This window comes from Heteronotia binoei, chromosome 21 (genome assembly GCF_032191835.1).
Source record: "Heteronotia binoei isolate CCM8104 ecotype False Entrance Well chromosome 21, APGP_CSIRO_Hbin_v1, whole genome shotgun sequence".
Classification (NCBI taxonomy): domain Eukaryota; kingdom Metazoa; phylum Chordata; class Lepidosauria; order Squamata; family Gekkonidae; genus Heteronotia; species Heteronotia binoei.
The window spans coordinates 41,374,577-41,399,632 of NC_083243.1; the positions used below are offsets into that span (position 1 = coordinate 41,374,577).

Sequence of the window (25,056 nt, forward strand, 5' to 3'; positions counted from 1 at the left end):
CCTCTGTCTCACTGGTCTCAATCAACAGGCTTCCAGTGATTTACAGCTTAGACATGACAAACTTCACCTGCTATTTTGAGTCAATCAGGTTGCTCTAATCCACAGGAGCATGCCTGGTACTCTCCTTCTGGCATGGCACCTTTCCTACTTTGCTGCTGGCTAAAATACTGGGCCAAGAACAGCTGCAACTAAATACACTTTAAATGAAAGACATGCTCACTTGTTCAGAGACTGTGCCAACCTGAGTATTGTGTTTGTTTCTTAAGGAGCAGCAATATAACATCAATAAACAATTTTAAACAGTAAACCAGAAAAAGCAATGGATATCTTGCTATTTTATAATTTGGTTGCAAGCCTAAACACATGTAATAGAAATAAATCCCACTTTAATTCAATATTATTTACTTCTTAATAAGTTTGCAGAAAATTGGTCAAAAAAGCTATAATCCTAACCATCTTTATTTGGGAGTCCTTATTAAATAGATAAAACTTGCTTTTAAGTATGCATAAGATTAGCTTGCAGCTCTTATTGTCATGAATATGTTTAAAGAGATTGCAAAATACTAAACTTGCTTTGAACACCAGATTAAATGCAAGAATGGCAGTCTGTGGCATTTGTACACAAAGGTCAAATATATACAAGTTACATTTCCAGTAGCCAATATTACACTCTTCCTTATTTTGTTACATTAATGTATCACCTGTTGTGTTACATTAGGTAAATTATACAGGAGAGTTAGAAACCAATCATCAAAACAAAAACATCAGTTACCAAGCAAATCACTTATATGCGGCCTTATTGTGTTTCAGGTGTCAAAAGCTCTAAAATTACTAAAAACAGTACAGCGACAATATAGTGCATTTGCTTATTTTTACAGATCATTAAATTAAAAATGGGAAGGAAGACTGCAAGTTTCTACCCACTTCTACATAAAAAAATGCTCAGAGGAAAACAGAGCTGGGGCATCCAAGAGAAATGCAATCTTTCTTAATAGTTTTGCTGGAACTACACGAATGAACAAATCAGTTTGTCTATTGTAATGTCTTAAATAATTTATTGTATTGCTATAATTGATTTTAATGCTTTGTAACTTCTCTGATGCTAGCTGTCTGAGCCCACTTGTGGGAAGGGTGGGATATAAATTGAATAAATAAATAAATAAATAAAAATATTGGTTCCTATGAAAAGGTTAACATCTTGCCATTCTCTTCTGATGCACTTTCCTTTGTTGTGAAATACAACACATCACAAGTCCTTCAGGGTCGAAACATTTTATTATGAGCATTTTATTACTGATGTTTGAAAAATAATATGGGGTGTTCCCGCTAAACTGAGTTAGTTTAAGGTAGCTTACAGTTTTTTAGCTTCCAGCTCATGCATTTTTTACTTATCTCAGGAAAAATGGTCCCAGAGCAAACTAATTTATGCAGTAGCTCACAATTGTAATGGCACTAGCTCACAAAGTAGAATTCTTGTTCACAAGACTCCACAGGTTAGAGGAAGTATTTGGGGACCCTAGCTGCAAACCATTATTGAGAACCCAACAGTAATAAAAGAAGTCACAAATAGTTTTCTTAAAAACAAAAACAAACAAACAGGAGAGAAAAGGGGGAAATTTTCTAACCTGTACAAGCCATGTAAGCAACTTAGCAGGCAAGCCTAAGGATGCTTTCCTAGGAGTACACCCCAGTAAATAAAATAAGAGTTCCTTTTGAGCTGATTAGCTTAAGATCATTCCTGTGGAAGGAATGTTCCTGTGGAAGGAATGTTCCTGTGGAAGAATCATAAGCCTTTTAGGTACTAGGTATCCTTTGAGTTGAACCAAGACTTGGGATTCTCATCTTACTATCTTAACAAAACTTGTGACTTTTGTGATCCTTTGAACCCTATTGCTTTTTAATAAAGAAAGAATGAAAAGTGAGAGTTCACTCACTGTGTCTGAACATGGGCTATTATTATTTTATTATTCCAGAATAAAAATTGCATTAATTTTCAAGGTGACACAAGACTACTCTTCTTGAACTACAAGATATTCCATACACTTCTTGGGAGACATGCTGTGAACAAATGTGGTATCAAGGAGACCCACATATACAAATATCTTTACACAAACTAGGATCTCTCTGGGAGCAACTGCAGAGTGGGATATCAACATCAAAGATGAATAATAAGATGTATGGTTAACCTTATCATTTCTGTATAATATTTTATAATCTACACTTTTATTAAAGGAGTTCATGGTGGTTTTCTCCCATTTTATCCTCACAATGACCCGTGAGGTAGATTAGACAGAGACAACAACTGGTCCAAAGTTATCTTGTGAGAAGGGATCTAGATTCCGGTGTCCCAAGTTCAAATCCAGTTCACTAATCTGTCCACTTTATCCATTACATTGTACTAATTCTTTCTCAGTGAAAGGTCATGTTTATGTCACTTAATGAAGTAACTTAAGGTGTAGCAGTTTTTATTTGCCAGCCAATTAGAAGTGAAAGGTGAGATACCAAGTAAAAAGTGTTCATGAAAATGGTTCTCCTTCTGTGCCTTCCTCCAGCAGCTTCCTAAGACCTCTCTGCCAAGTGAATGCTGGAGGCTAACGGAACCTGTAGTAAGGAAAATCTGGAACTGGGAAAAATCATCAGATGTTTCTCTTGTGCCAATGGGCAGCTTTTCATGCCAGACTTCCTGTGCTATCACATAAATACACAGTGGAAAACATATACTTCCTATTGCACGTGGGAAGTGGACTTTGCAGGGTGACTCAAAAAGTCCCTTAGTTTTCAAATAGTTGGATTTTTAAGAAAATGGCTTTGCCAGCAGAGGAGATTGTTGTTTCAACTGCCCTGTAAGCACTTCAGTTCTTCAAGAAATGGTACTAATGCTTTATCTAATTATCTAATTAACCTAATTATAGTAACTACATAGAAATAGCCACAAAAACAATGAAGCTCTCTTCTGAACACATGTATGGTATGATAACAAGAGAAATGTCCCTGTTAATTTGAAAGGCTGACTAGCATGGTGCCTTTTGGCAGATACATGTTCTGTGTAATCTCAGAGTTACAATCTTCTAAGGTCATTGAAGTCAATGGGCTTAGAAGGATGTAACTTTATTTAGAATTGCACTGTTTAATGCCCAGTGACTGAGCCACTTTTCATACTGTAAATCATCCACTACCCCAAAATCACTGCAACCTCTGTCAAAGATAATAAAGAAATCTTCTGAATTGCCCCCTTTTGATATTTAGAGAACTTTCTGATATCTTTCTGAGGTAACCCCACCATAGCTGCATTATGATTTTTCTTCAATCCTAAAAGTTATTTTTTCTTTCTGATATTAAAAGAAAGTAAAACATTTTAGTGCTCCCCTAAAAATGTCATGGGCCCTAGGCACTATGCCCACTGGATAAGTCAGCTTGAACCCCACTGACCCGGCTAAACTCCGCCCTTGTGACAGGCTTCCCAATCCCCAGGTCCCAGCAGGGGATCCGCCCGGTTTTACAGGCTTCCCCCCGCCCACAGCCAGCTGGCCGGTGTGGGAAGCCCTGCCCCCCACAGCCACCATGCAGCTCTAGATCTCCAGCAGATTTAGAAACCTGCAAACAGGTCTGTTTCAAAATGTGTCTCTCTCTCTGTACCTTTAAAGTTGAGCAGGAATTACTTCATGGGAAGGGTCAGCAACACAGTCCCTCTGTTTGTTTTGCTTTCGTTTCAGAGCAACTAAGTATGTGTGTGTGTGAGAGAGACAGAGAGAGAGAGCAGCGTAGCCCCTGTTCTTTTCAGATGTCGTTGTGGAGGAACCAGACCCAGTAAGTGTGTGTGTGTGTGTGAGAGAGAGAGAGGGTTGCCAGTCCTCAGGTTTGGAGGCCCTCCCCCCCGCTTTAGGGTCATCAGAAAGCGGTGGGGGGTGGGGGATGTCTACTGGGCAATTACTCCATAAGGAGAACAATTCCCATAGGAAATAATGGGGAATTGATCCACAGGTATCAGGGACTCTGGGTAGGCTGTTTTTTGAGGTAAAGGCACCGTATTTTCAGTATAGCATCTAGTGCCTCTCCCCAAAATGCTCCCCAAGTTTCAAAACGATTGGACCAGGGGGCCCAATTCTATTAGCCCCAAAAGAAGGTGCCCCTATCCGTCATTATTTCCTATGGAAGGAAGGCATTTTAAAAGGTGTGCTGTCCCTTGAAATGTGATGGCCAGAACTCCCTTGGAGTTCAATTATGCTTGTCACACCCTTGCTCCTGGCTCCACCCCCAATGTCTCCTGGCTCTACTCCCAAAGTTCCCAGATATTTCTTGAATTGGACTTGGCAACCCTACCTTGTGAGGAGTTCCTCTGTTGCAGCTTAAACAGCTCTAGTTTGTGTTGTCTTTGAGCTTCCTTCTTTCTGTTTACTTACTACTTTCTAACTGAGCTAACTCCATTTCTCATTCCTGCTCTTTCTCTGGCTCTTCCTTTTCTCTTATTGCCTTAACACTGGAATTTTTAATTCCTTATCTCATTTTCTTGAGCTGCTTAGTCATTTCAAATTACTCCAGCCTCAATCCCTCCGCCCATTAGCCTGTTCAGCCATTTCCTCATGTTCCTTTTTCTTTTTCAGAGTCATTCTGTGAAAATTTTACCTCACAAAATAGGCTTATTGATTCAAGATGCCATTTTCAGCCATGAAGAAAATGGAAACATTTATTTTGGCTGGATTCCACTTCTACAACCAATTATGAAGAACAGAGTAGCATAGGTTTGCCAACCTCTAGGTGGGGTCTAGAGATCTCCAGACTACAGAGATCATTATTATTTCCTCCCTTAGAAGGGGTTAAAAGATTGTTTCACAAAAAAGCCTTGAAACCATTTACAATAGTTTTACACAGCTTATGCTAAGCACAGTTAGTAGAAAAATTATTCAGAAAATGAATTTAGAGGCAGAGAGCAACTATTAGCCACCTTATGGACTTTTATTGGTTATTGGCTTCAGGAGCTACATCTTCCCCAGGTCCCTTGTTAGGACTTAACAGGCATCTATTATGTCCCACAAATAGAGTAAATTTTAAGTACCCATACTTTATTAGACTGCCTCCTCAGAAGTCAGCCTCTGAGACCTCAGATTTCCAAAACCAGTACCTCAGCAGTAAATCCCTGTCTGACTAAAAACAGCAGTTTAACGGATATTTACTGTCAATTCACCCCTCCCATCTAGTTCCTCCAAAATTCCACGGGCCTCGGTCTTCACACATTCTTCACACAAAGCATAAAGGGACTGGTTGCATACAGGAAAAGGCAGGGCCTTTGCCCATCTGTCACAGTGAGTGGGGCACTATCTCTAAAAATGTAGGAGGCACTGGAAGGCCATTTTGCTAGGGTTTTAATGGGGTATAAGCTGCAGGAATCTGAAGGGAGGAAAGGGTTATTTGGGGGTATTTTGTGTGTTTTGAACTTGAATTTGTAAGCTGCCGTGGGAAAAGGCATGGTACAAATATGTCAATAAATAAATAAGATTACCGTTAACAAATGATCAACACTGCTTCAATTCATGTCAGCATCATTTCAAAAACTCTTGGAAAAAATAGCATCAATCCTCTCCCCTCATTCCACTTCATGGATTCAAACATGAGAGAGCTCATAAAGCCATTTTATAAAGTAGAAATTCCCAGCAAGACTACCTGCATCCCCTCCCCTGTAGGAAACCACCATTCTGAATCCCCTTTGCTTTAATTATGTGCTCTGAATGATGGATCCTATTCCATGTAATATTCCATTGCACATCTCTCCAGAAATGAACATGAATTTGGCTATCCCCTATAACAAGTCTAGCTTCTTCAAATTCTTTTTACAGGAGTGTGGCTCTGTGTTGGTGGCTTTCTTACTGTAAGCAAAACAAGAACTTTTCTCTACCTTAAGGAGTCTCAAAGTGGCTTACAATCTCCTGCCCCACAACAGGCACCGTGAAAGGTAGGTAGGGGGTGATGGTCCTGAGAGAACTGTGACTGACCCAAGCTCACCCAGCAGGCTTAATATGGAGGAGTGGGGAATCAAACATGGCTCTCTAGATTAGAGTACACCACTCATAACCACTTTACCACATTGGCTCTCACCCTACCTAATAGCGTTGTCAGGTTGAATTACCAGGCCAGTGGGGAGGGGAGTGTCTCCTTACATCCTTCAGGGTGATTGGAAGTGAAGTTGGGCATTTTCAGGCCTACTTCTGTAGGTTTGGGTCTACTTCTGGTTGGGGGTGATGCTCTGGTTTTTGGGCAAAACTCTACAGTAAATCTGGCTTCAAACCACAGAGTTTTGCCCAAAAACCAGAGCATTGCCCCCGACCTGAAGGAGACCTGAAACCAGAAGTAGGTCCAAAGTAGGTTCAAAACCAGAAGTAGGCCTGAAAAGGTCATTTCAGGTTGGGATTTCCCCCTGCCTGCCAGCAGCAAGCAAGAGTTTATGAAAGTGGGGATTCCCCTGCTCCCACCAGGGGGCTGACAACCCTACTACCAAACCAAACCAGACCAGACCAAATCAAACAAACCAAAATAAAGCCCTTTCCCATGAACCCTCTGGAAAAAGACTTGGTTTCTGTCTGCAGGTTTCTGGGGCTGGAATTGAATAGAAAGACCTGTGATTGGCTGGTTCTCTACTGAAGACAGGGGTACCTTTAATCTGCTACACTGTACTAAAGACACTTAGGACATCTACCAGTCAAAATGAACAAAAATAAAACAAAAAAGAATATCCAGTTGGGAAAAAATCATAATCGATGAAAAAGTGGCTGCTTATCGTCTTTATATGATTAAAGGCATAAATGAACCTCAGCAGGTGCTTAAAAGATCTTACTGCAGGTAAATTTGAGTAGGGAGGGAGCTTTGTAACGGGGTGCCACCACAGGAAAGGCTCTCTCTCTGACTAACTATGTGCTTTATTTCCAGAAGGAGAAGCAATAAAATAAGGACCTTGGATATAAATATGATCTGATAGGCAGTTTCATATGTGATCAACAGTTCTTAAGATACACTGGTTCCAGACTAATTAGAAATGAATTGAGAAAAATGGGTAGGGGAGAAAAACTAAAAAGAGACTTAACAAGTGTAGTAAAAAAAATAAAAACCATTTTGGTGATGGTGGAAGGTTGTGCTCTGCAGGGCAGAAACAGCACTCGGCCAATCTAGAAGTAAGAAATTCAAAAAAGTTAATTGTTAAGAATTAATAATTTATCTCTATGGAAGTTTTTAAAGGACAGATACCTCCCAGGAAATACTCACATTTTATGCTGTTTAGCCTGCTTTTTGGTACTGAACAGTCTACAGCAGCTGAAAGCAAACAACACAATAAATTAAAAGTGAGTTTATGAACCTATTTAAAATTTGTGATTGTCTTGGCTATTAGTTCCATAAAAGCAACTACTTACAAAACAAAAGCTTCATGACAACCTGACCACATTTTTAAATATTCTATTCCCATGAGCATTTTTTTTGCTTAAACAGATTCAAGTAAATATTACAGAAATATCACAGTAGTATAAATGAAAAGTGCCTTGTACTTTTGCATGTATGAAAAAGTGTAACTCCACTAAAGTACAGGGTGGGGTGGGGGGCTGCAACCACAGCTCTCAGTATACTGCTTCCTGATGTAATAATATTCAATAAGGGATTTTTTTGACTTGTTCCAAGGCTTTAATGAATACTAAATCTCACTATTCCTACACATAATGCAATTGCTGAGGATATGGGCAATGATGCATGGAAGAGAAAAGGCACCAGATTGACTGCATCAGCATATTGTAATGGCAGAGCTTTTTTGTAGCAGGAACTCCTTTGCATATTAGGCCATACTCCCCTGATGTAACCAATCCTCCAAGAGTTTACAGGGCTTTTCTTCCAGGGCCTACTGTAAGCTCTTGGAGGGTTGGCTACATCAGGGGAGTATGGCCTAATATGCAAAGAAGTTCCTGCTACAAAAAAAGCCCTGAATGGCATATATATGTATTACATAGCTAGTTTCCAATACTACTCCTGAGTCAGCTGCTTCTGAAATGATAAGGTGGTTTAATAGTCTGTTTATCAAGCAAAGCATTTAAATATGGATCAGAACTTTAACTAGACATTTTGGCACTCAAAGCAGCATGGGGGGGGCTGTCCTCATCCTGTTAAGGATGTAATTAGAGCAATGAGTTCCTGGGAAAATAGAGCTTTCCCCACCGTATGTGTGTGTGGGGGGGAGAGCTCTATTCTGGTGACTTCAATGCACCCAGGTCTGAGTTACACAGACACCCAAAATATCCTACCACTTTGCCCCTGCTGCCCCATCCCCACCAAAATTACAGATAACCAGATGCACAGCACACTTAATGACACAGGTAAATTCAGCACACTCAATTTTAATTCAGTTGCCTGAATTAAAATTAATCTAAGATCTTATAGGAAAATAGGTTTTATAGCTCTTCAAGCCTGATCAGCAATTAGTTTTTCCTTGGAGGATCAGCCTGAATAAAGTGAGGGATGGTAGGCTGATGCCTCATCCCCACATTCTAAAGTGGACTGCCAGCAATTTCTGATACAGATGCCAGTTTTCCTCCCATTTATTTTGTCTCTAGCTTGGCAAATGGAAGGGGGTGGGAAAAAAGGTCAGGTGGTAGTCCTCTGGGGAATGAAGTCAGGGTTGCCAACTTGGGGTTGAGAAATTCCTGGAGATTAGGAGGTGGAGTCTTGGAGGGCAGGGTCTAGGGAGAGGATATAATGTTATATAATCCACCCCGCAAAACAGCAATTTTATCCAGGGGAACTGAACTCTGCACTAGCATTCTCCATATATTATTCAAATCAGCTTCATTCCCCCTCTGGGCAGGCTATGCAGGCATTTTCTCTCCAGCAGGCTCTCAAAATGGGTTCAAAGTACAATAAGAGACAAACAAAAAATGCCTGCACTCTTCAAGCCCCTCCTCTCTCTTCTCAGTGCAAACAGATTTTTGTCTCAGTGTTAGAACTCCACCTTCAGGAATAACTGCAACCAGGATGGGAAGCTGGCTGCACTGCCCTGGTTATAGTAGTCCTTCTGATCCCTTTCTGGTATCTGTCACTCGATTATTTACTTGGCTCACAAAGACCAGAGGTCTGATTTTCAAAAACAAAATACTCAGATTTCTAATGTCATATAATGGCACTAGCTTATGTTAGATTAAATTTGACAAGGGCGGACACAATACTAAACAATGGTCTGATCCTACACAAACATGCCTGAGGTTATCTTTGACTTGTGTCCTCCCACTTCCCTCTACCTCTTGTGCTAGGATTTAATTAGTCACTTGCGCCTTTTCAGCAAACCACAGCTTGCTGTTACATCAGAGCTGGCCAAGTACAGTCTGTGTTGGACCTTCAAAACAGATTGTACATTGGGAGTCAGAAAAAGCACAAGCCATAGCTTCTTGGCTGAAATCTAAGGGCAAACCACAGTTTGGCATGAAAGAGGAACTAATTCGATCATGGCCTACCAATAGAAGGGAAAGAGAGGAAGAAGGGACCACGTGTGCAAGAGAATCCCTGCAGCTCTTTCACATAGCAGCAAACCATAGCATGGCATTAGGGCTATCCCAGGCCTATTTTTACATTCATCAAGAGCCTGGAATTAACAGAGAGTCATGAAGCATGCAGATGGATGATGAACTCTAAAGAACCAACAAACCCATCTGCTGGTTTATGTAATGGTGATGTTCAGACAGCTATAAATATCTTGCATGCATTCACTTGATAGGTGTGCAGTTCAGTTTGTTAAGACTTGGGTATGGGAAAACTGGGCTGGAATTCATGCTGAACTTACTGGCTGGTCTTGAACATGTCGCTATATTCCAGGTTTAAAAGGTTCAACATACGCTGCAAAAGCACTAAGGATAAAGACCAGAGTGGGACCAGGAAAGGGTGTGGGGGATACATGTTCACTGGGCCCAAGAGGAGTTGTTTGCAGAGCCTATATGAGAACACTGAAACACTGTTTACAGCAGGGGTGGGGAACCTCTGTCCCGAGGGCCATATATGGCCCTCGAGGTCACTTGGTGTGGCTCTCGGATATTGCTGGACCGAAATGAGCCATGTGGCAGCCTCCTTGGAGCCTGACTGGCCAGCGAGGATCATGGGGCCCAGCCACACTGTGCAGCAGCCTCCCCAGGGCCCGGCAGGGAGCACAGGACCCAGATGTACTGTGCGGCAGCCTCCCTGGGGCCTGGCTGGCCAGCCAGAATTGCTGCAGGGTCTGAAAAAGTTACTGTCACAGTTCAGTTTGCGCTTGATTATCCCAGATGGTGTGGCCTAATATGCTAATGAGTGTGTGACCTATATACTTTACTTTACTTTACTTTATTCGATTTATATCCCGCCCTACCCCACCGAGGCGGGCTCAGGGCGGCTTACAACAATAATATGCTAATATTACAGGGATGTGGTCTAATATGCTACTGAGTTCCTGCTGGGCTTTTTCTACAAAAAAGCCCTGGACCTATGCATTTGCCTAGGGCGGCGGGCCATGTGTGTGTGCCAGATTAGGCTCTCCCCACATGACTGCAAATAGAAAAACAATTATTTGCATTAATTTTGCTGGCCTGAAACATTCTCCCTCGGCAGAGCACTGTTTTTTAAGTTGATCATTTTTATGGCCCGCAAATGATGTTATAAATTATATGGCCCTTGGCAGAAAAAAGGTTCCTCACCCCTGATCTACAGAGTCATGGTAAGCCAATATGGTGGCTAGATGTACCTTTATGAAAGAGGGCACAAGTCTCTGTATCTTTAAGGTATAGAGTACTTCAGAATTAGTGAAACTGAGTGTGAATAGGGTGACATACTCTTGGGTATAACCCATGCTGAAAACCATCTCCACTGATTAATTAAAAATAAAATAAAAGGGTAAAAATAAAAGGAGTAGGTAGATAGATAGATAGATAGATAGATAGATAGATAGATAGATAGATAGATAGATAGATAGATAGATAGATAGATAGATAGATAGATGATAGATAGATGATAGATAGATAGATAGATAGATAGATAGATAGATAGATAGATAGATAGATGGATAGATAGATAGATAGATAGATAGATAGATAGATAGATAGATAGATAGATAAATTTATTGTCATTGTTCTCAAAAAAGAAAATGAGAGCAACGAAATGAGGTGCTCTTCCACAAACATACCAACACATCAACACCCCCCCAAAAAGGACATATACATAGACCATTTAAATGCATCTAAAAACAAATAACCATTCATAACCCTGCATTTAGCCTAACCACGGCACTTGGATAGAAGCTGCCCTTGAATCTATTTGTTTTAGCCTTCAACACTCTATATTGCCTACCTGACGGTAAGATTTCAAATAGCAAGTGGCCCGGATGTGAAGGGTCCCTTAAGATCATTTGTATCTTCCTTTTACATCCCATATTATACAGATCCACCAATGAGGGGAGAGAACATCCACAAATCTTCTGTGCTCTTACCATCACTCTTTGGAGCACCCTTCTCTCTACTTCCGTGCAGCTCCCAAACCACACGCAGAGGCAATAAGATAAAATGCTCTCAATGGAACTATGATAAAAGGCAACCAGCAGACTCCCTGACAGTTGTTGTGATCTTAAGAGTCTTAAATAGTATAGTCGTTGCTGGGCCTTTTTCTCTAGAGCTAAAGTATTTGCCCCCCATGTTAGATCCTGTTTCATAGTAATTCCCAAAAACTTCCATTCTGTCCCCTGTTCTACCATAACACCATCAATGAACAACGGCTGAATGTCCAGACTACTCTTCCTATAATCCACTATAATTTCCTTCGTCTTATTTACATTAAAAATAAGATTATTTACTTTACTCCAGAGGGACAGCTGATGAACTTCCCTCCTATACGCAGACTCATCATTCTCAGAGATGAGCCCCACTAACGTTGTATCATCTGCATACTTAATGATTTTGTTACTCAGACTACTAGAAACACAATCAGACGTGTAGATAGTGAAAAGAAGTGGACTCAAGACACATCCCTGAGGAGTGCCAGTATTTAAGATCTTCACGGAAGAAGTATATCCGTCCATTTTAACCCTTTGTGAACGACCTGATAAAAAGTTCAAAATCCACTCACATATAGAGTCCGACAGCTTCAAATCCTTAAGCTTAAGCTTAAGCGGGGGGTCTGCTATAGACCACCAGGCCAGACAGAGGACTTAGATAAAACAATCCTAGAACAGATTACAAAGTTTTCAAAGAGACACAACACAGTGGTCATGGGAGATTTCAATTACCTAAATATCTGTTGGAAGTCTGATTCTGCTAAAAATGAAATGTCAAATAAATTCCTGACTTGTCTTGCTGACAACTTCATTTTCCAGAAAGTGGAGTGGGAAACAAGGGGATCTGCTATCTTGGACATGATTCTCACCAACAAGGAAGAACTGGTTGACGAGGTGAAAATAGTGGGCACTCTGAGTAGTAGTGACCATGTAATTTTGGGATTTACAATCTCTGGGAAGGGAAAAGCTGGACATAGAAGAAGAAGAAGATATTGGATTTATATCCCGCCCTCCACTCCGAAGAGTCTCACAGCAGCTCACAATCTCCTTTACCTTCCTCCCCCACAACAAACACCCTGTGAGGTGGGTGGGACTGGACAGGGCTCTCACAGCAGCTGCCCTTTCAAGGACAACCTCTGCCAGAGCTATGGCTGACCCAAGGCCATTCCAGCAGGTGCAAGTGGAGGAGTGGGGAATCAAACCCGGTTCTCCCAGATAAGAGTCTGCACACTTAACCACTACACCAAACTTGACATAGATATATAGGTTGGATTTCAGGAAAGCAAATTTTGAAAAATTTAAAAGTGATGGTGAGTAGAATCCCATAGCCAGAAATACTTCAGGAGAAGGGAGTTCAAAAGGGGTGGGAGTTTCTTAAAAACAAAATATTGAAGGCACAATCATGATTCCTATAGGAACAATGGGAGGAGCCTAAAGAAGCCAAGGTGGCAGTAGGATGTGTGAAAAGGGTTTAGGGATCTTAGTAGACCCTACACTGAACATGAGTCAGCAGTGTGAGATGTTAGGGCTGTATCAACAGAAGTATAGTGTCCAGATCACATGAAGTGATGGTATTGCTTTACTCTACTCTGGTTAGACCTTAACTAGAGTACTGTGTTCTGTTTTGGATGTCACAATTTAAAAAGGAGATAGACAAGATGGAACATGTCCAGAGGAAGGCAACAAAGACGGTGACTGATCTGGAGACCCAAGTCCTATGAGGAAAGGCTGAAGGAGCTGGGTATGTTTAGCCTGGAAGGAGACAACTGAGAAGTGATATGATAAACATCTTCAAGTATTTGAAGGGCTGTCATATAGAGGAAGGTGTGGAGTTGTTCTCTATGGCCCCAGAAGGTCAGACAAGAACCAGCGGGTTCAAATTAAATCAAAAGAGTTTTTGGCTAAACTTGAGGAAGAACTCCTAGAAGAAGAAGGTAGAAGATATTGGATTTATATCCCGCCCTCCACTCCGAAGAGTCTCAGAGCGGCTCACAATCTCCTTTACCTTCCTCCCCCACAGCAAACACCCTGTGAGGTGGGTGGGGCTGGAGAGGGCTCTCACAGCAGCTGCCCTTTCAAGGACAACCTCTGCCAGAGCTATGGCTGACCCAAGGCCATGCTAGCAGGTGCAAGTGGAGGAGTGGGGAATCAAACCTTCCCTTACAGAACCCATGCTGAGTCTTCCTCAATAACCCGTGTTCATCAATGTGCCTACTCATTCTGTCCTTGATAATGGTTTCTACCAACTTTCCCGGTATTGAAGTCAGACTGACTGGCCTGTAATTTCCCAGATCTCCTATGGAACCCTTTTTAAAGATGGGGTGACATTTGCTACCTTTCAGTCCTCAGGAACGGAGGCAGATTTCAATGAAAGATTACAGATTTTTGTTAGACCTATAAAACAACCCTACTAAATCTGATGACTCAATATTTGCAGACAGACATAAAACTCATTGTATTTGGAGACTTAATGTCAGTGAACATAACAGTATTTGAAATTAAATATACATATTAAAGTACTTTTTAACTGACTGTGTAGCTTAAACTGCTACAAGATTTGTTTTCCTCTTGTTCCTACTTATGAGAAGGGCAGCTGGAGTCTCTTCATAATTATAAAAAATAATTATTTTATATAAGATCACCTACTGTGATTGAACAGAGTGAAAATGAGAGAGTACTGAAGCAATTTAAAAAGAGGATAATTAACACTAACAAATTTGTGCCAGGTATTAATTAGGATACAGCACCATCTTTGGAGCAGTGCAAGAATGAATATCTGTTCACCAATCCAAGAAATGCAAGTTATGTAGTTTAATGATACCAGATCTTTAGGCTGACATATTGGTGAAAGCTGCGCTCAGACTAGAGTTTGGGGGGTTTTTTGCGGGGGGGGGGGGGGAGGGGGGCGCATAGATTCTCCAAATGCCTAAATGTCTGAACCACTGATTTAGTTTAGTATTTCAAGTGCTGGCAGGGGTGACGTTGGCACTTTAAACTCTGAAACGACAGATTCTAAATGTCAGTGATTATTTTTAATCTCTAATTTTTAAAGCAAAACGGCATTCCTGAATAACTATTGCATGCAAGGAGAAAGCAGGGTGGGATAGAGAAGAATAAGGAACGGGCTAAACTTTCAGTCCAGACACAATACTGCAGAGCCTGAACAATACAGAAACATGGCCATCTTGCAGCTCAGAAGACTCTAGAGTGACTCTCTCTTAGGATTTGATTTACAGCATGAAAGATTAGCCACCTCTGCTATATAACCTTGGTACACATTCCAAGAGGAGTGAGTACCTTAGGATCTTTCTACATTTGCATTGCCAGAAACACATGCCCACAAAAATAAACAGCAGAACTTGAACTGTTTGCAGAGTTCATATATGCACATTTTTACCTTTAGCTGAAAGGATTTTATTGTAGTGAACAGCCATGTGATCCCTGACCAGGTACTGGTTACTAAGTCTGCGGGAGGAGGAGTCAATGCAGAAAGCTGCAAAATTAAAATACACATGATCATTACAAAGCTAGAAGTACCGACCTGGAATGAAAACAGGAAGCATAGAGGTGGTATGGGGCACCACAAAGGGGTGGAAGTTGTCCTGCACAAAACCCAACCAAAATAAGTAAGTGGCATGATGGGGATAAATTGTAAGTAACTCTTGCTAAGCCCTGGCATGTCTAGCTTGATCTTGGACAGCCCTGGTTAGCATTTGGATGGGAGATTGCCAAGGAAGCCCAGGGTCATGATGCAGAGGCAGGCAATGGCAAACTACATCTGAATGTCTCTGGCCTTGAAAACCCTGCAAGATCGCCAGTAAGCTGGCTGTGACTTGATGGTACTTTCCACTACCAACTCTTGGTACAGCTTCCATTCGTACCATTGGAGAACATCCTGGTGAACTGCATTCAAGAATTACATAATTTTTGCCCTTTTTGCAGCTACTTAAGAAAGGAGAATATCTCAATGGTAATGAAAACAGTTAAGGAATGGGCTTGGTCAACAACATTCAGAGCTCCAACAGAGAATTCTTCTCGAGCAACAGGGTATTTGATGTCTGTTTTATATAAAATGAGGAGGCCACCATCAGTCTCAACTAAGAATTGTCTTAATTTTTAACATTTAATTCAACTCAGGAGTAATTCTTTCTTCAATGCTCTTGGTATTTCTAGTGTTAGGGAGCCTTAATTATAGTCATTCAAGACTTCAGAATTTGAATAGTATGCAGCTCTCCTCCAGGGTTTCATAAAACCAACAGCAGGTCCTCTCAAAATACACCATCACTTTAGAGTCCCTTTCTAGCAATTCCATCTTTACAACATCTCCTAGATTTTCTAAGACCACAAAGCCCTGTAGCCAACCCAGCAGCCAGCAGAAAAGTGATTCAAATACTTGAACAGACTCATTAAATAACTCAACACGCACATCGGAATGCAGTTCTTCAGTTATCAAGCCATGAACGAGCGAAGCAGTGACTACAGAGTCATTTGATCGATGCTGGTGAGATCTCTAGCGCTAAACAGCTGCAGCCTTGCACATGACACTGAGGTCCTCAAAGCATCTACTCCAGAATAGCCCCATTATGAAGTCAATGTGACCACCTTGGAGGAAAGGGGTTAAAGGACTGTAACCTGGAAATGCTGGTACATTTCATGACAATCAGGACTGAAAACACTGCTCATCTAAGTGGTAAGAGGCTGAATTCGCTGTTTGCTTCAATCACATTACACCAGTCTTAGCACAGCTTTGGTGGCTTCCAATTAATTTCCGGGAACTATGTAAAATCCTGAGTTTGACCTCTAAAACACTAAATGGTTTGGACCATGATGTCTGAATTTCTTCTTTCTCAAACAAAAGGTTGTCTGTACATGTTTCTCATGTAATGAGGCCCAGAAGTTTGGCAGGTGGCCATTTACATCAGCTATTTTATGCATTATGAGATTATATAATTTATGTAATTGTTAATTCAGAGTCCCAAATGTGGTGCCTGCAGACACCTTTTATGGTGCCCACAAAGTGTTGTTTTTCAGAAAGTAGGAGGGACTGGGTGAGATTTTTGCACCTGGAGATTTGATTGGCTGTGCACATTCTTAAACACAAAGCTTTGGCAGCAAATAACATCACAGCACAAGGGACACCCATTTTGTAGCTGGCTCCACCTCCTACAGCAGCCATTTTATGATAGCCATTTTGTGGATATGCTAGGGTTGCCAGGTCTGACTCAGGAAATATCTGGGATTTGGAGGGTGGAGCCAGGAGCGAGGTTGTAACAAGCATGATTGAACGCTGAAGGAAGTTCTGACCATCATATTTTAAAGGGACCATACCCATTTTAAAAAGCCTTCCTTCAGTTGGATATAATGAAGGACAGAGGTGCCTTCTTTGGCGACTCATAGAATTGGACTCCCCAGTCCAACCTTTTTGAAACCTGGAAGTGGTTTTGAGGAGAGGCACCAGATGCTGTGCTGAAAATTTGGTGCCTCTACCTCAAAAAAAAAAAATCCTCCAAAGCCCTGAATTGATTCTCTACTATACCGTAAGGAGATCTGTCTCCTTTGGGAATAATGGAGTGCCCAGCAGACACTTCCCCCCCTCCGCTTTTTGATAACCCCGAAGAGGGGGAAGGCCTCCAAATTGGGGGATCCCCTGCCCCCAACTGGGAATTGGCAACTCTAGGCTGGCCCACCATGCTGTGTCAGAATTCCAGAGGTGCCCACAGGTTCAAAAAGGTTGGAGACCCCAGATTAATTTATTCATTACTTAAAACGAGACCGTCAATGATTAATTTTTTTTACTTGACTAACATCCCTGTACTGTACTGTACTGAAAAATATTAACTAAGGTCTTATCACAGTAACAAACAATATTTTCGTAGTTCACAGAATGAATATTTTAGTGGGAAAGCTATTTTATAAAATCTGTTTTGCACATCATGCAAATTACTTACCATTACTTTTAGTACTTAAATGTCCTTTGAATGGGCTTGCAGGTCCATACCTAGGAACAGCTTGGTATTCAATCACTTTAATAATAATAATAATAAAAATTCGTTAGAAAGAAAAAAAATATATAGCTTTCAACAAATGCAATAAACCAGGACAAGGGTCTTTGAAACCAATTCTATTTTTATTTTGGTTCCTTGATTGTGAGAAAAATGAGCTTGTGGGAAGATCATCAAATTACATGAGATTAATATGTAGGAATCCCTTCTGCTTTCATGAATTGTTGGCAGGTACTAGCAAGAACTAGAGGCCTCAAACTACTATATAAAACCCTTCCTTAACAGGGGTCAGACTTAATCTGTTTCCACTGGACTAGCTGAAAGTTAGGATTTTCATACTTATTTAAGAATATTTTGACCTCACACATCCCCCAAGGAGTTCAGGGCTGCATACATCCCTCTTCCATTTTATACTCACAACAACTCAGTAAAGTTAAAGCAAGAGTAGCATTGCCATAGTGGGAGACCTCCCACCGGCAGCCCTTTCTTCTTGCCATTACTTTGGAGGCAGGCGGAGGTGCTGGACCTTGATATGGCGTAACATCACTTCCAGTGATTTCTAGAATTATGTGATGTCACTTCCAGCTTTCATCCAGAAGTGATGTCACACTACTTGCAGTGCCAGCACTCCCAATCTCCCTGTCCTCCTATATGCTATCGCCTGGCAATCCTAACCAAGATATAGTGTGACAGAACCAAGGTAAAGTAGGGGCTTGAACATGGATCTTTCAAACCACTTTATCACATTGGTTTCCCACCTATCTCAGCTTCTTTTTCTAGACTTCAGTCCCAGTCCTATTTTGGGGGATTAATGTTACCCTTTGCAGTTGCTATCTGTGGTAGGGTAGGAAGACAATGCCCTCCTATCCCACCCAACAGACACATCTATGGAAATCTCCAAGTCTGCCAAAGGTCCACTTATCAGCACAAAGACTGAATAGGGACAATGCCTGTAAAATCTAGTGCATTAGAGGGCTTCAACTGTATGACTGAAACCCATCTAGAATCTGGATATCACACACACAAGCTCCACAGTCACAAATGGAATTCTGGTATATACTAAACTGTAGTATTAAATCTAGCAGCTGCTAACTGCTGTTACTGCCTTAACCTGCAGATGAGACATATATAAACATTCTGAGCATTTTAAAAAGGCATGTGACTAATTTCAAGCAAAGGGTTTGAGTCAAAAAGGAAATTTCCACTGATTCTCCCTTCCCACGGCATACTGCCCCTCACGTCATCTGAAATGAAACAATATCAACTCATATTAGCACCAGATTGTCTTAACTGTTTTAACTGTTTAATTTTAATTATGTAAGTAATGTGTATTGTTTGATTTTAACTGTTTAATTTTAATTATGTAAGTAATGTGTATTGTTTGATTTTACTGATTGTGAACCGCCCTGAGCCTGCTTCAGTGGGGAGGGTGTGATATAAAGCCAATAAACTTAAACTTATGTAATTTTTCAGAGCCTCTCATCCCCCAGGAGCAGGAGTTTGTGAAAATCAGTAAACTGTAATCAAGGCACGGGGAGTGGCAGGGAATTTCTGTTGATGGGAAATTTACTCTGACTCAAACCAGAGTTCATAAAGCCAGCCTAAAAAATAGAAAACTAAATAGAGGGTCTGAAGGTACCAGGAAATCAAGCTCAAAGAGGCAGAATTTGAGATCTGAAACACAGAGGTGCTGTTCCTGATTGGTCTGGGAGTGAGTACCAATTCTGAATTATATAAACAAGAACGAACCAGAGACCAAGTGTTAGATGGACAAATTTTCCTTTGTTATTTTTCCACGAATTATCTTATGATTTTGTATATGCTGCTTAAAATTATTTTAGAATATATTATTGAGGTCTTTAAAAATCTTTAGTAAAAACCTAACCTTTCTGAGTTTTAGCACCTTGGTCTTTATGTTTTGTTTTCCACACCACCATTCCACTGTCTAGTCATGTGAGCCCTTTAGGAAACCTATAGCATTACAAAGATAAGCTAGAGAAGGAAAACAAGACTTCCACCTGGTGGCAGCAATAAAGGTCACAGGCATAAACTACTGCCTAAATCACAGCTGGTGAGATTAAAACCAGGGACTTAATCTGTTTTATTTTATTTATTAGATTTTTACATGGCTATCATCACACTATTAAAACAGCCCCCAAACTTAGTTATTTACCCTCCAAAAGCCAACCTAAACTATTTAGCTCTGCATGCCTTATGGAAACTAAACAACTTTGGTAAGGCATGGGTATCATCCAAGAGTGCATTCCACAGGGTAGGGGCCGCAACTGAGAAAGCCCTTCCTCTAGTGACAGCTAACCAAGCCATCCTTGGGCTAGCACCTGCAAGAGGCCCCTAGACAATTACTAAAGGGAGTGTAGGGGATTGTAATGGGAGAGAAGGTCCGATAGGTATGAGGATACTAGACTGTTAAGGGCTTTAAAGGTTAACACCAACACCTTGAATTGGATCTGTAGATTAATTGGTAGCCAGTGCAGCTGCTGCAGAATTGACGTAATATGTGCTGACCATGTCCAGTCAGCATCCTGGCAACTGCATTCTGGAACCACCTGCAGTTTCCAAAGTGTTTTCAAGTGTACCCCTATGTTGAGTGAACTGCAGTAGTCCAGTCTGAAGATGACCATTGAAGATGACAAAAGCCTGGGGGTACTATTGGAGCCCTCCTTAACGATGGAGGCTCAGATAGCAGCCACTGCCAAGTCCGCATTTTTTCACCTTAGGCGGGCAAGGCAGTTGGCCCCCTTCCTGGAACGTGACGATCTAGCAACAGTGATCCATGCCACGGTCACCTTGAGGTTGGACTACTGCAATGCTCTCTACATGGGGCTGCCTTTGTGCCGAACCCGAAAGCTGCAGCTAGTGCAGAATGTCACAGCCCGGCTGTTGTTAGGGCTCCCAAGAAGGGAGCACATCCGGCCGGGGCTCCGGGACCTGCACTGGCTGCCGATAGCTTACCAAGTCCGGTACAAGGTGCTGGTTATTACCTTTAAAGCCCTATATGGCCTAGGACCTGCCTACCTGAAGGACCATCTCTCCCCGCATGTTCCCCAGAGAGTACTGAGATCAGGAACTCAAAATCTCCTAGATATCCCCGGGCCAAAGGAAGCCCGCTTAAAATCGACAAGGGACCGGGCCTTCTCTATTATGGCCCCCTCCTGGTGGAACCAGCTGCCGGAAGAGGTGAGGGCCCTGCGGGACCTCGCCCAGTTCCGCAGGGCCTGTAAGACAACCCTTTTCCGGCTGGCCTATGACTAGCTGGTACAAGAAACTGAGCGTAGTTATACTGGATGTCTGCTGCCCCCAATGCTTTAAATGTTTTAAAAGTTTTAAATGGTTCAATGTTTTAAATGGTTTAATGTTTAAATTTAAATGCTCTATGTTTAACGCCTATTTATGTTAGATTCCTGTGTTGTAAGCCGCCCTGAGCCACTTGTTGGGAAGGGCGGGATAGAAGTCATAAAATAAATAAATAAATAAATAAATAAATAAATAAATAAATAAATAAATAAATAAATAGGTCATGTTTATCCAATGATTGTACAGAATCCAGCCATACTTGAGGGTCTTTACAGAGTCTGGACACCATCAAATCTTGGAAGTGACCCTTCAGCTACCATCCCACTCTTTCCAAACAACACAACCTCATAAGAACATAAGAGAAGCCATGTTGGATCAGGCCAACGGCCCATCCAGTCCAACACTCTGTATCACACAGTGGCCAATAATTTATATATATATATACACACACACACACACACACATATATATACACACACTGTGGCTAAAAGCCACTGATGGACCTCTGCTCCATATTTTTATCTAACCCCCTCTTGAAGCTGGCTATGCCTGTAGCCGCCACCACCTCCTGTGGCAGTGAATTCCACATGTTAATCACCCTTTGGGTGAAGAAGTACCTCTTTTTATCCGTTCTAACCCGACTGCTCAGCAATTTCATTGAATGCCCATGAGTTCTTGTATTGTGAGAAAGGGAGAAAAGTACTTCTTTCTCTACCTTCTCCATCCCATGCATAATCTTGTAAACCTCTATAATGTCACCCCGCAGTCGACGTTTCTCCAAGCTAAAGAGCCCCAAGTGTTTTAACCTTTCTTCATAGGGAAAGTGTTCCAAGCCTGTAATCATTCTAGTTGCCCTTTTCTACACTTTTTCCAATGCTATAATATCCTTTTTGAGGTGCGGTGACCAATGCTATAATATCCTTTTTGAGGTGCGGTGAATCTGTCTTGAAGAGATTCATCTTCAGACAGCTTCTTCTTAATCACTGGACTACTGCATGGGTGGTCGAACTTGCTTAACATGAGAGCCCCATAGAGTAAATGTCAGCTGTTTAAGAGCTGCAAGACATGAACATCAGATGTTTGAGAGCTGCAAGAGGTGAACGTCAAATATTTGAGGGAGGGAGGAAGTCAAATAGATGGGGGAGGAGGGAGGGAGGGAGGGGTACAAAGAAAGCAACTTAAACTTTAAATGCACTCTCCAAGCCACCAACTGGCTTGGTGAAGCGATTTAAAGAGAGAAATGCCTTCTCCAAGCCAGCCAACAGGGAAGTGGGGGCATCAAGAGACACACAATATGTGTGAAAGAGCCACATATGGCTCCCAAGCCGCAGTGTGGCCACCGCTGGACTACTACGTCCGAGCCCAGCTGCCGACTGCTTATCCAGCAGGAGGAATAGCTGAGTGTCATCAGCATATTGAAGGCACCCAACTCCAAACTTCCATTTTATTAAGGAAAATTTTTTGTGTAAAGGAAAAAGGTGCTGGTATTCATGAAGTTCATCACCTTGGGGACTGTATTTCAGGTGGAAAGGCAGCACAGAAATGTTTTAGATAAATAAAATCCCTTAAGTCCCACCTTGGCTAGTCTCCCTGTGCTTTCAGTGCTTCTCTTAGCTTTAATGACTTCCTATACTGCAACCTGCTCATAAGAAGATATGCTTCAGAAAATATGTCTCCAAACTCCAAAAGTATGCTGCTTTCTTTTTGCCATCTTAACTGTCTCTTCTAGACGGCTCTCTCAGCCAACAACTGAACTTCTTTATTCTTCATTGCAAGTGTTCATTACAAGTGACTGAAAATTCGCTCACTGTCAAATCCAAAGATCCTACTGTGTCCTCCTTCTTGATTTCTTTTTTGCCTTCAGTAGAGTCAGTCACTAGTTCCTGCATGACTACCTTCATGGCCTAGATATATGTGTTCTCAGCTTGTTCTCTTTCTGCCTAATCACTCTTCGACATCTCTACAGGAGGAAGAACTTCTCTCCCAGTCAGTATCAAACCAAGAAAAAGCTTTGTTGGTTGTTGTTGTTCAGTCGCACAGTTGAGTCTGACTCTTTGCGACCCCATGGAGAAAGTCATGCCAGGCCCTCCTGTCTTCTACTATCCTCCGAAGTCTGCTCAAATTCGTGTTAGTTACGTCAGTAACGCTGTCCAGCCATCTCATCTTTTGCCGTCCCTTTCTTCTTTTGCCTTCTGTCTTTCTCAGAATCAGGATCTTTTTCAGTGAGTGCTCCCTTCTCATTTGGTGGCCAAAGTATTTGAGCTTCAGCTTCAGCATGTGACCTTCCAGGGAACAGTCTGGGTTGATTTCCCTTAGGACTGACTTATTGGATCTTCTTGCAGTCCAAGGGACTCTCAAGGTTCTTCTCCATCACTACAGCTCAAAAGCATCTATTCTCTGCGCTCAGCCTTCCTTATGGTCCAACTCTCACAGCCATACATTACTACTGGGAATACCATCACTTTGACTATACGGACTTTTGTTGGCAGGGTGATGTCTCTACTTCCATGGTAAATCTTGTAAGGTGCTGCAAGACACCTGTTTCATTTTATACTGTAACCGACTATCCCAGCTACCCTGCTAGATAATAAGCACTTAAAGGACGAGATACTCCATTATGAGAGCCCTTTTACATGCTTTTATTGTTTGTAGAATGTATGCAGACAAAGCCAAAAATAAAAAGGCTATAGAAAGCTTCCATCTATTCCCTAGGAAGTTTCATCCAAAGTCAGAAAGAATTATTGCACCCATTAGCCACTATGCATTTATTCATTAGACTGGGCATGCTACAAGAAGGAGCTCCTCTGATGTTGAGAAGTATCATTTACACCACTGGGCTGAGCTGCTTCATATACTGCAACAGGTACTGTGTAATTGTATAGCTGAAATCTGCTGTACTACAATTACATTTATATTACTTGCTCTTACTAAGGAAACATTAGGCAACTATCTTTAAAGAGTAGTTTTGCATTTAGATTTGCAGTCTTGTGTTACTGGTATGATCACCTTCTCTGTTTGTGAACACCCTCTTTCCTAGATTCTCCAACTTCCTTTGAATATGCTGAGTTCTACTATCAGAATTTTGCTTGGTTCCACCCCCCCCCCATCCCCTCTAGTGTTTGGAGCTTTCTGAGAATTCATCAACTGACTCTCTGTACAATTTAGATCAGGCCTTGCTGACAGTCTTATTTATTATTTATTTTACCGGTTGCAACTAAATTGCCGTCAGAAGAAATTACCACCATGGGGAGTTGATGTGCAGAAAAAAGAGGGAAATTGCCCCCCTCCCTCCTGCGTGAAGGTCCGTGAGCTTGAGACTGCTTGCCCAACATTGCTGCAGAAAGACAGTTTTGCCCACTTTGCTGCTCCTTCTGCAGCACCCTCTTCCATGACACATAGCATTTGGTTTAGGAAGGCTTCCAGACCCCTAGCAGTGGCTTGGCAGAGAAAGTTTGCTTCTAGAGGAAACCAAAGTCTAGGAAGATCTGTTTCTGTGAACTTCCCTTTTGTGAATGTTTAGCTCCAACAACCCATTTTGACGGATTGCCATTTGTCCATTAAAATATGCATCAAGACTTGGGGGGCGGGCAGGGAAATCTCTTGAATGTAACATTCCCAGCAAGGGCAACCAAGGTCCTCTTCAGTTCCTGCTGACCAGTTAAGTATGAAGTGGCTCCTCTGAGAAGGCAATCAACTCCTTCCCTGAGAAGGCAATCAACTCCTTCAATCACATTGTGTGCTTTCTATTTACCATATCTCTTCTGTATCTAGATACAATCTTCACATCTTGCACACACAAACAGCAGAAATGTTAACTTCAAAAGAGAAATGACTGGACCCATATAAAACACACCGATAGTATGTTTTTATCCACTTGATATAAAATTACATACATTATAGCCACAATAACCTACACCACATATTGAAACGACAAATTAGAGAATCGTATTTCATTGGGTGCATGGGAAAATTGCTGTACAGTGAACAAATAAAGCAAAAGCTGCATCCTACATTTCTCTGACTCAGTTGTCTTATACCTAGAATTAGTTTCTCCCCCTCCCCCCTCAATGATTTTCAAAGACAGCCTTTTTTATCTATACAAAGGGTGCTTTCACACCACGACTGTTCGCAAGTGGATTTTGCTATTCTGATACAGTAAAAATCCAGTTGCAAAGCACATTATTTAGTGTACAAGAATGCACCCGA

At 41.6% G+C, this 25,056-nt stretch overlaps 1 protein-coding gene across 1 annotated transcript in view; it reads right to left on the minus strand.

Moving 5' to 3' along the window:
• The window catches only part of SPATA7 (spermatogenesis associated 7), a 92,825-nt gene that overhangs the window by 36,587 nt on the left and 31,182 nt on the right, over positions 1-25,056 (minus strand). Inside the window, exons 2-4 of the mRNA XM_060261883.1 lie at positions 17,482-17,556; positions 14,931-15,026; positions 7,252-7,299 (exon numbers count right to left, since the gene is read on the minus strand). Of these exons, the coding sequence (XP_060117866.1) occupies positions 7,252-7,299; positions 14,931-15,026; positions 17,482-17,556 (219 nt within the window). The remainder of the gene's footprint in view (positions 1-7,251; positions 7,300-14,930; positions 15,027-17,481; positions 17,557-25,056) is intronic.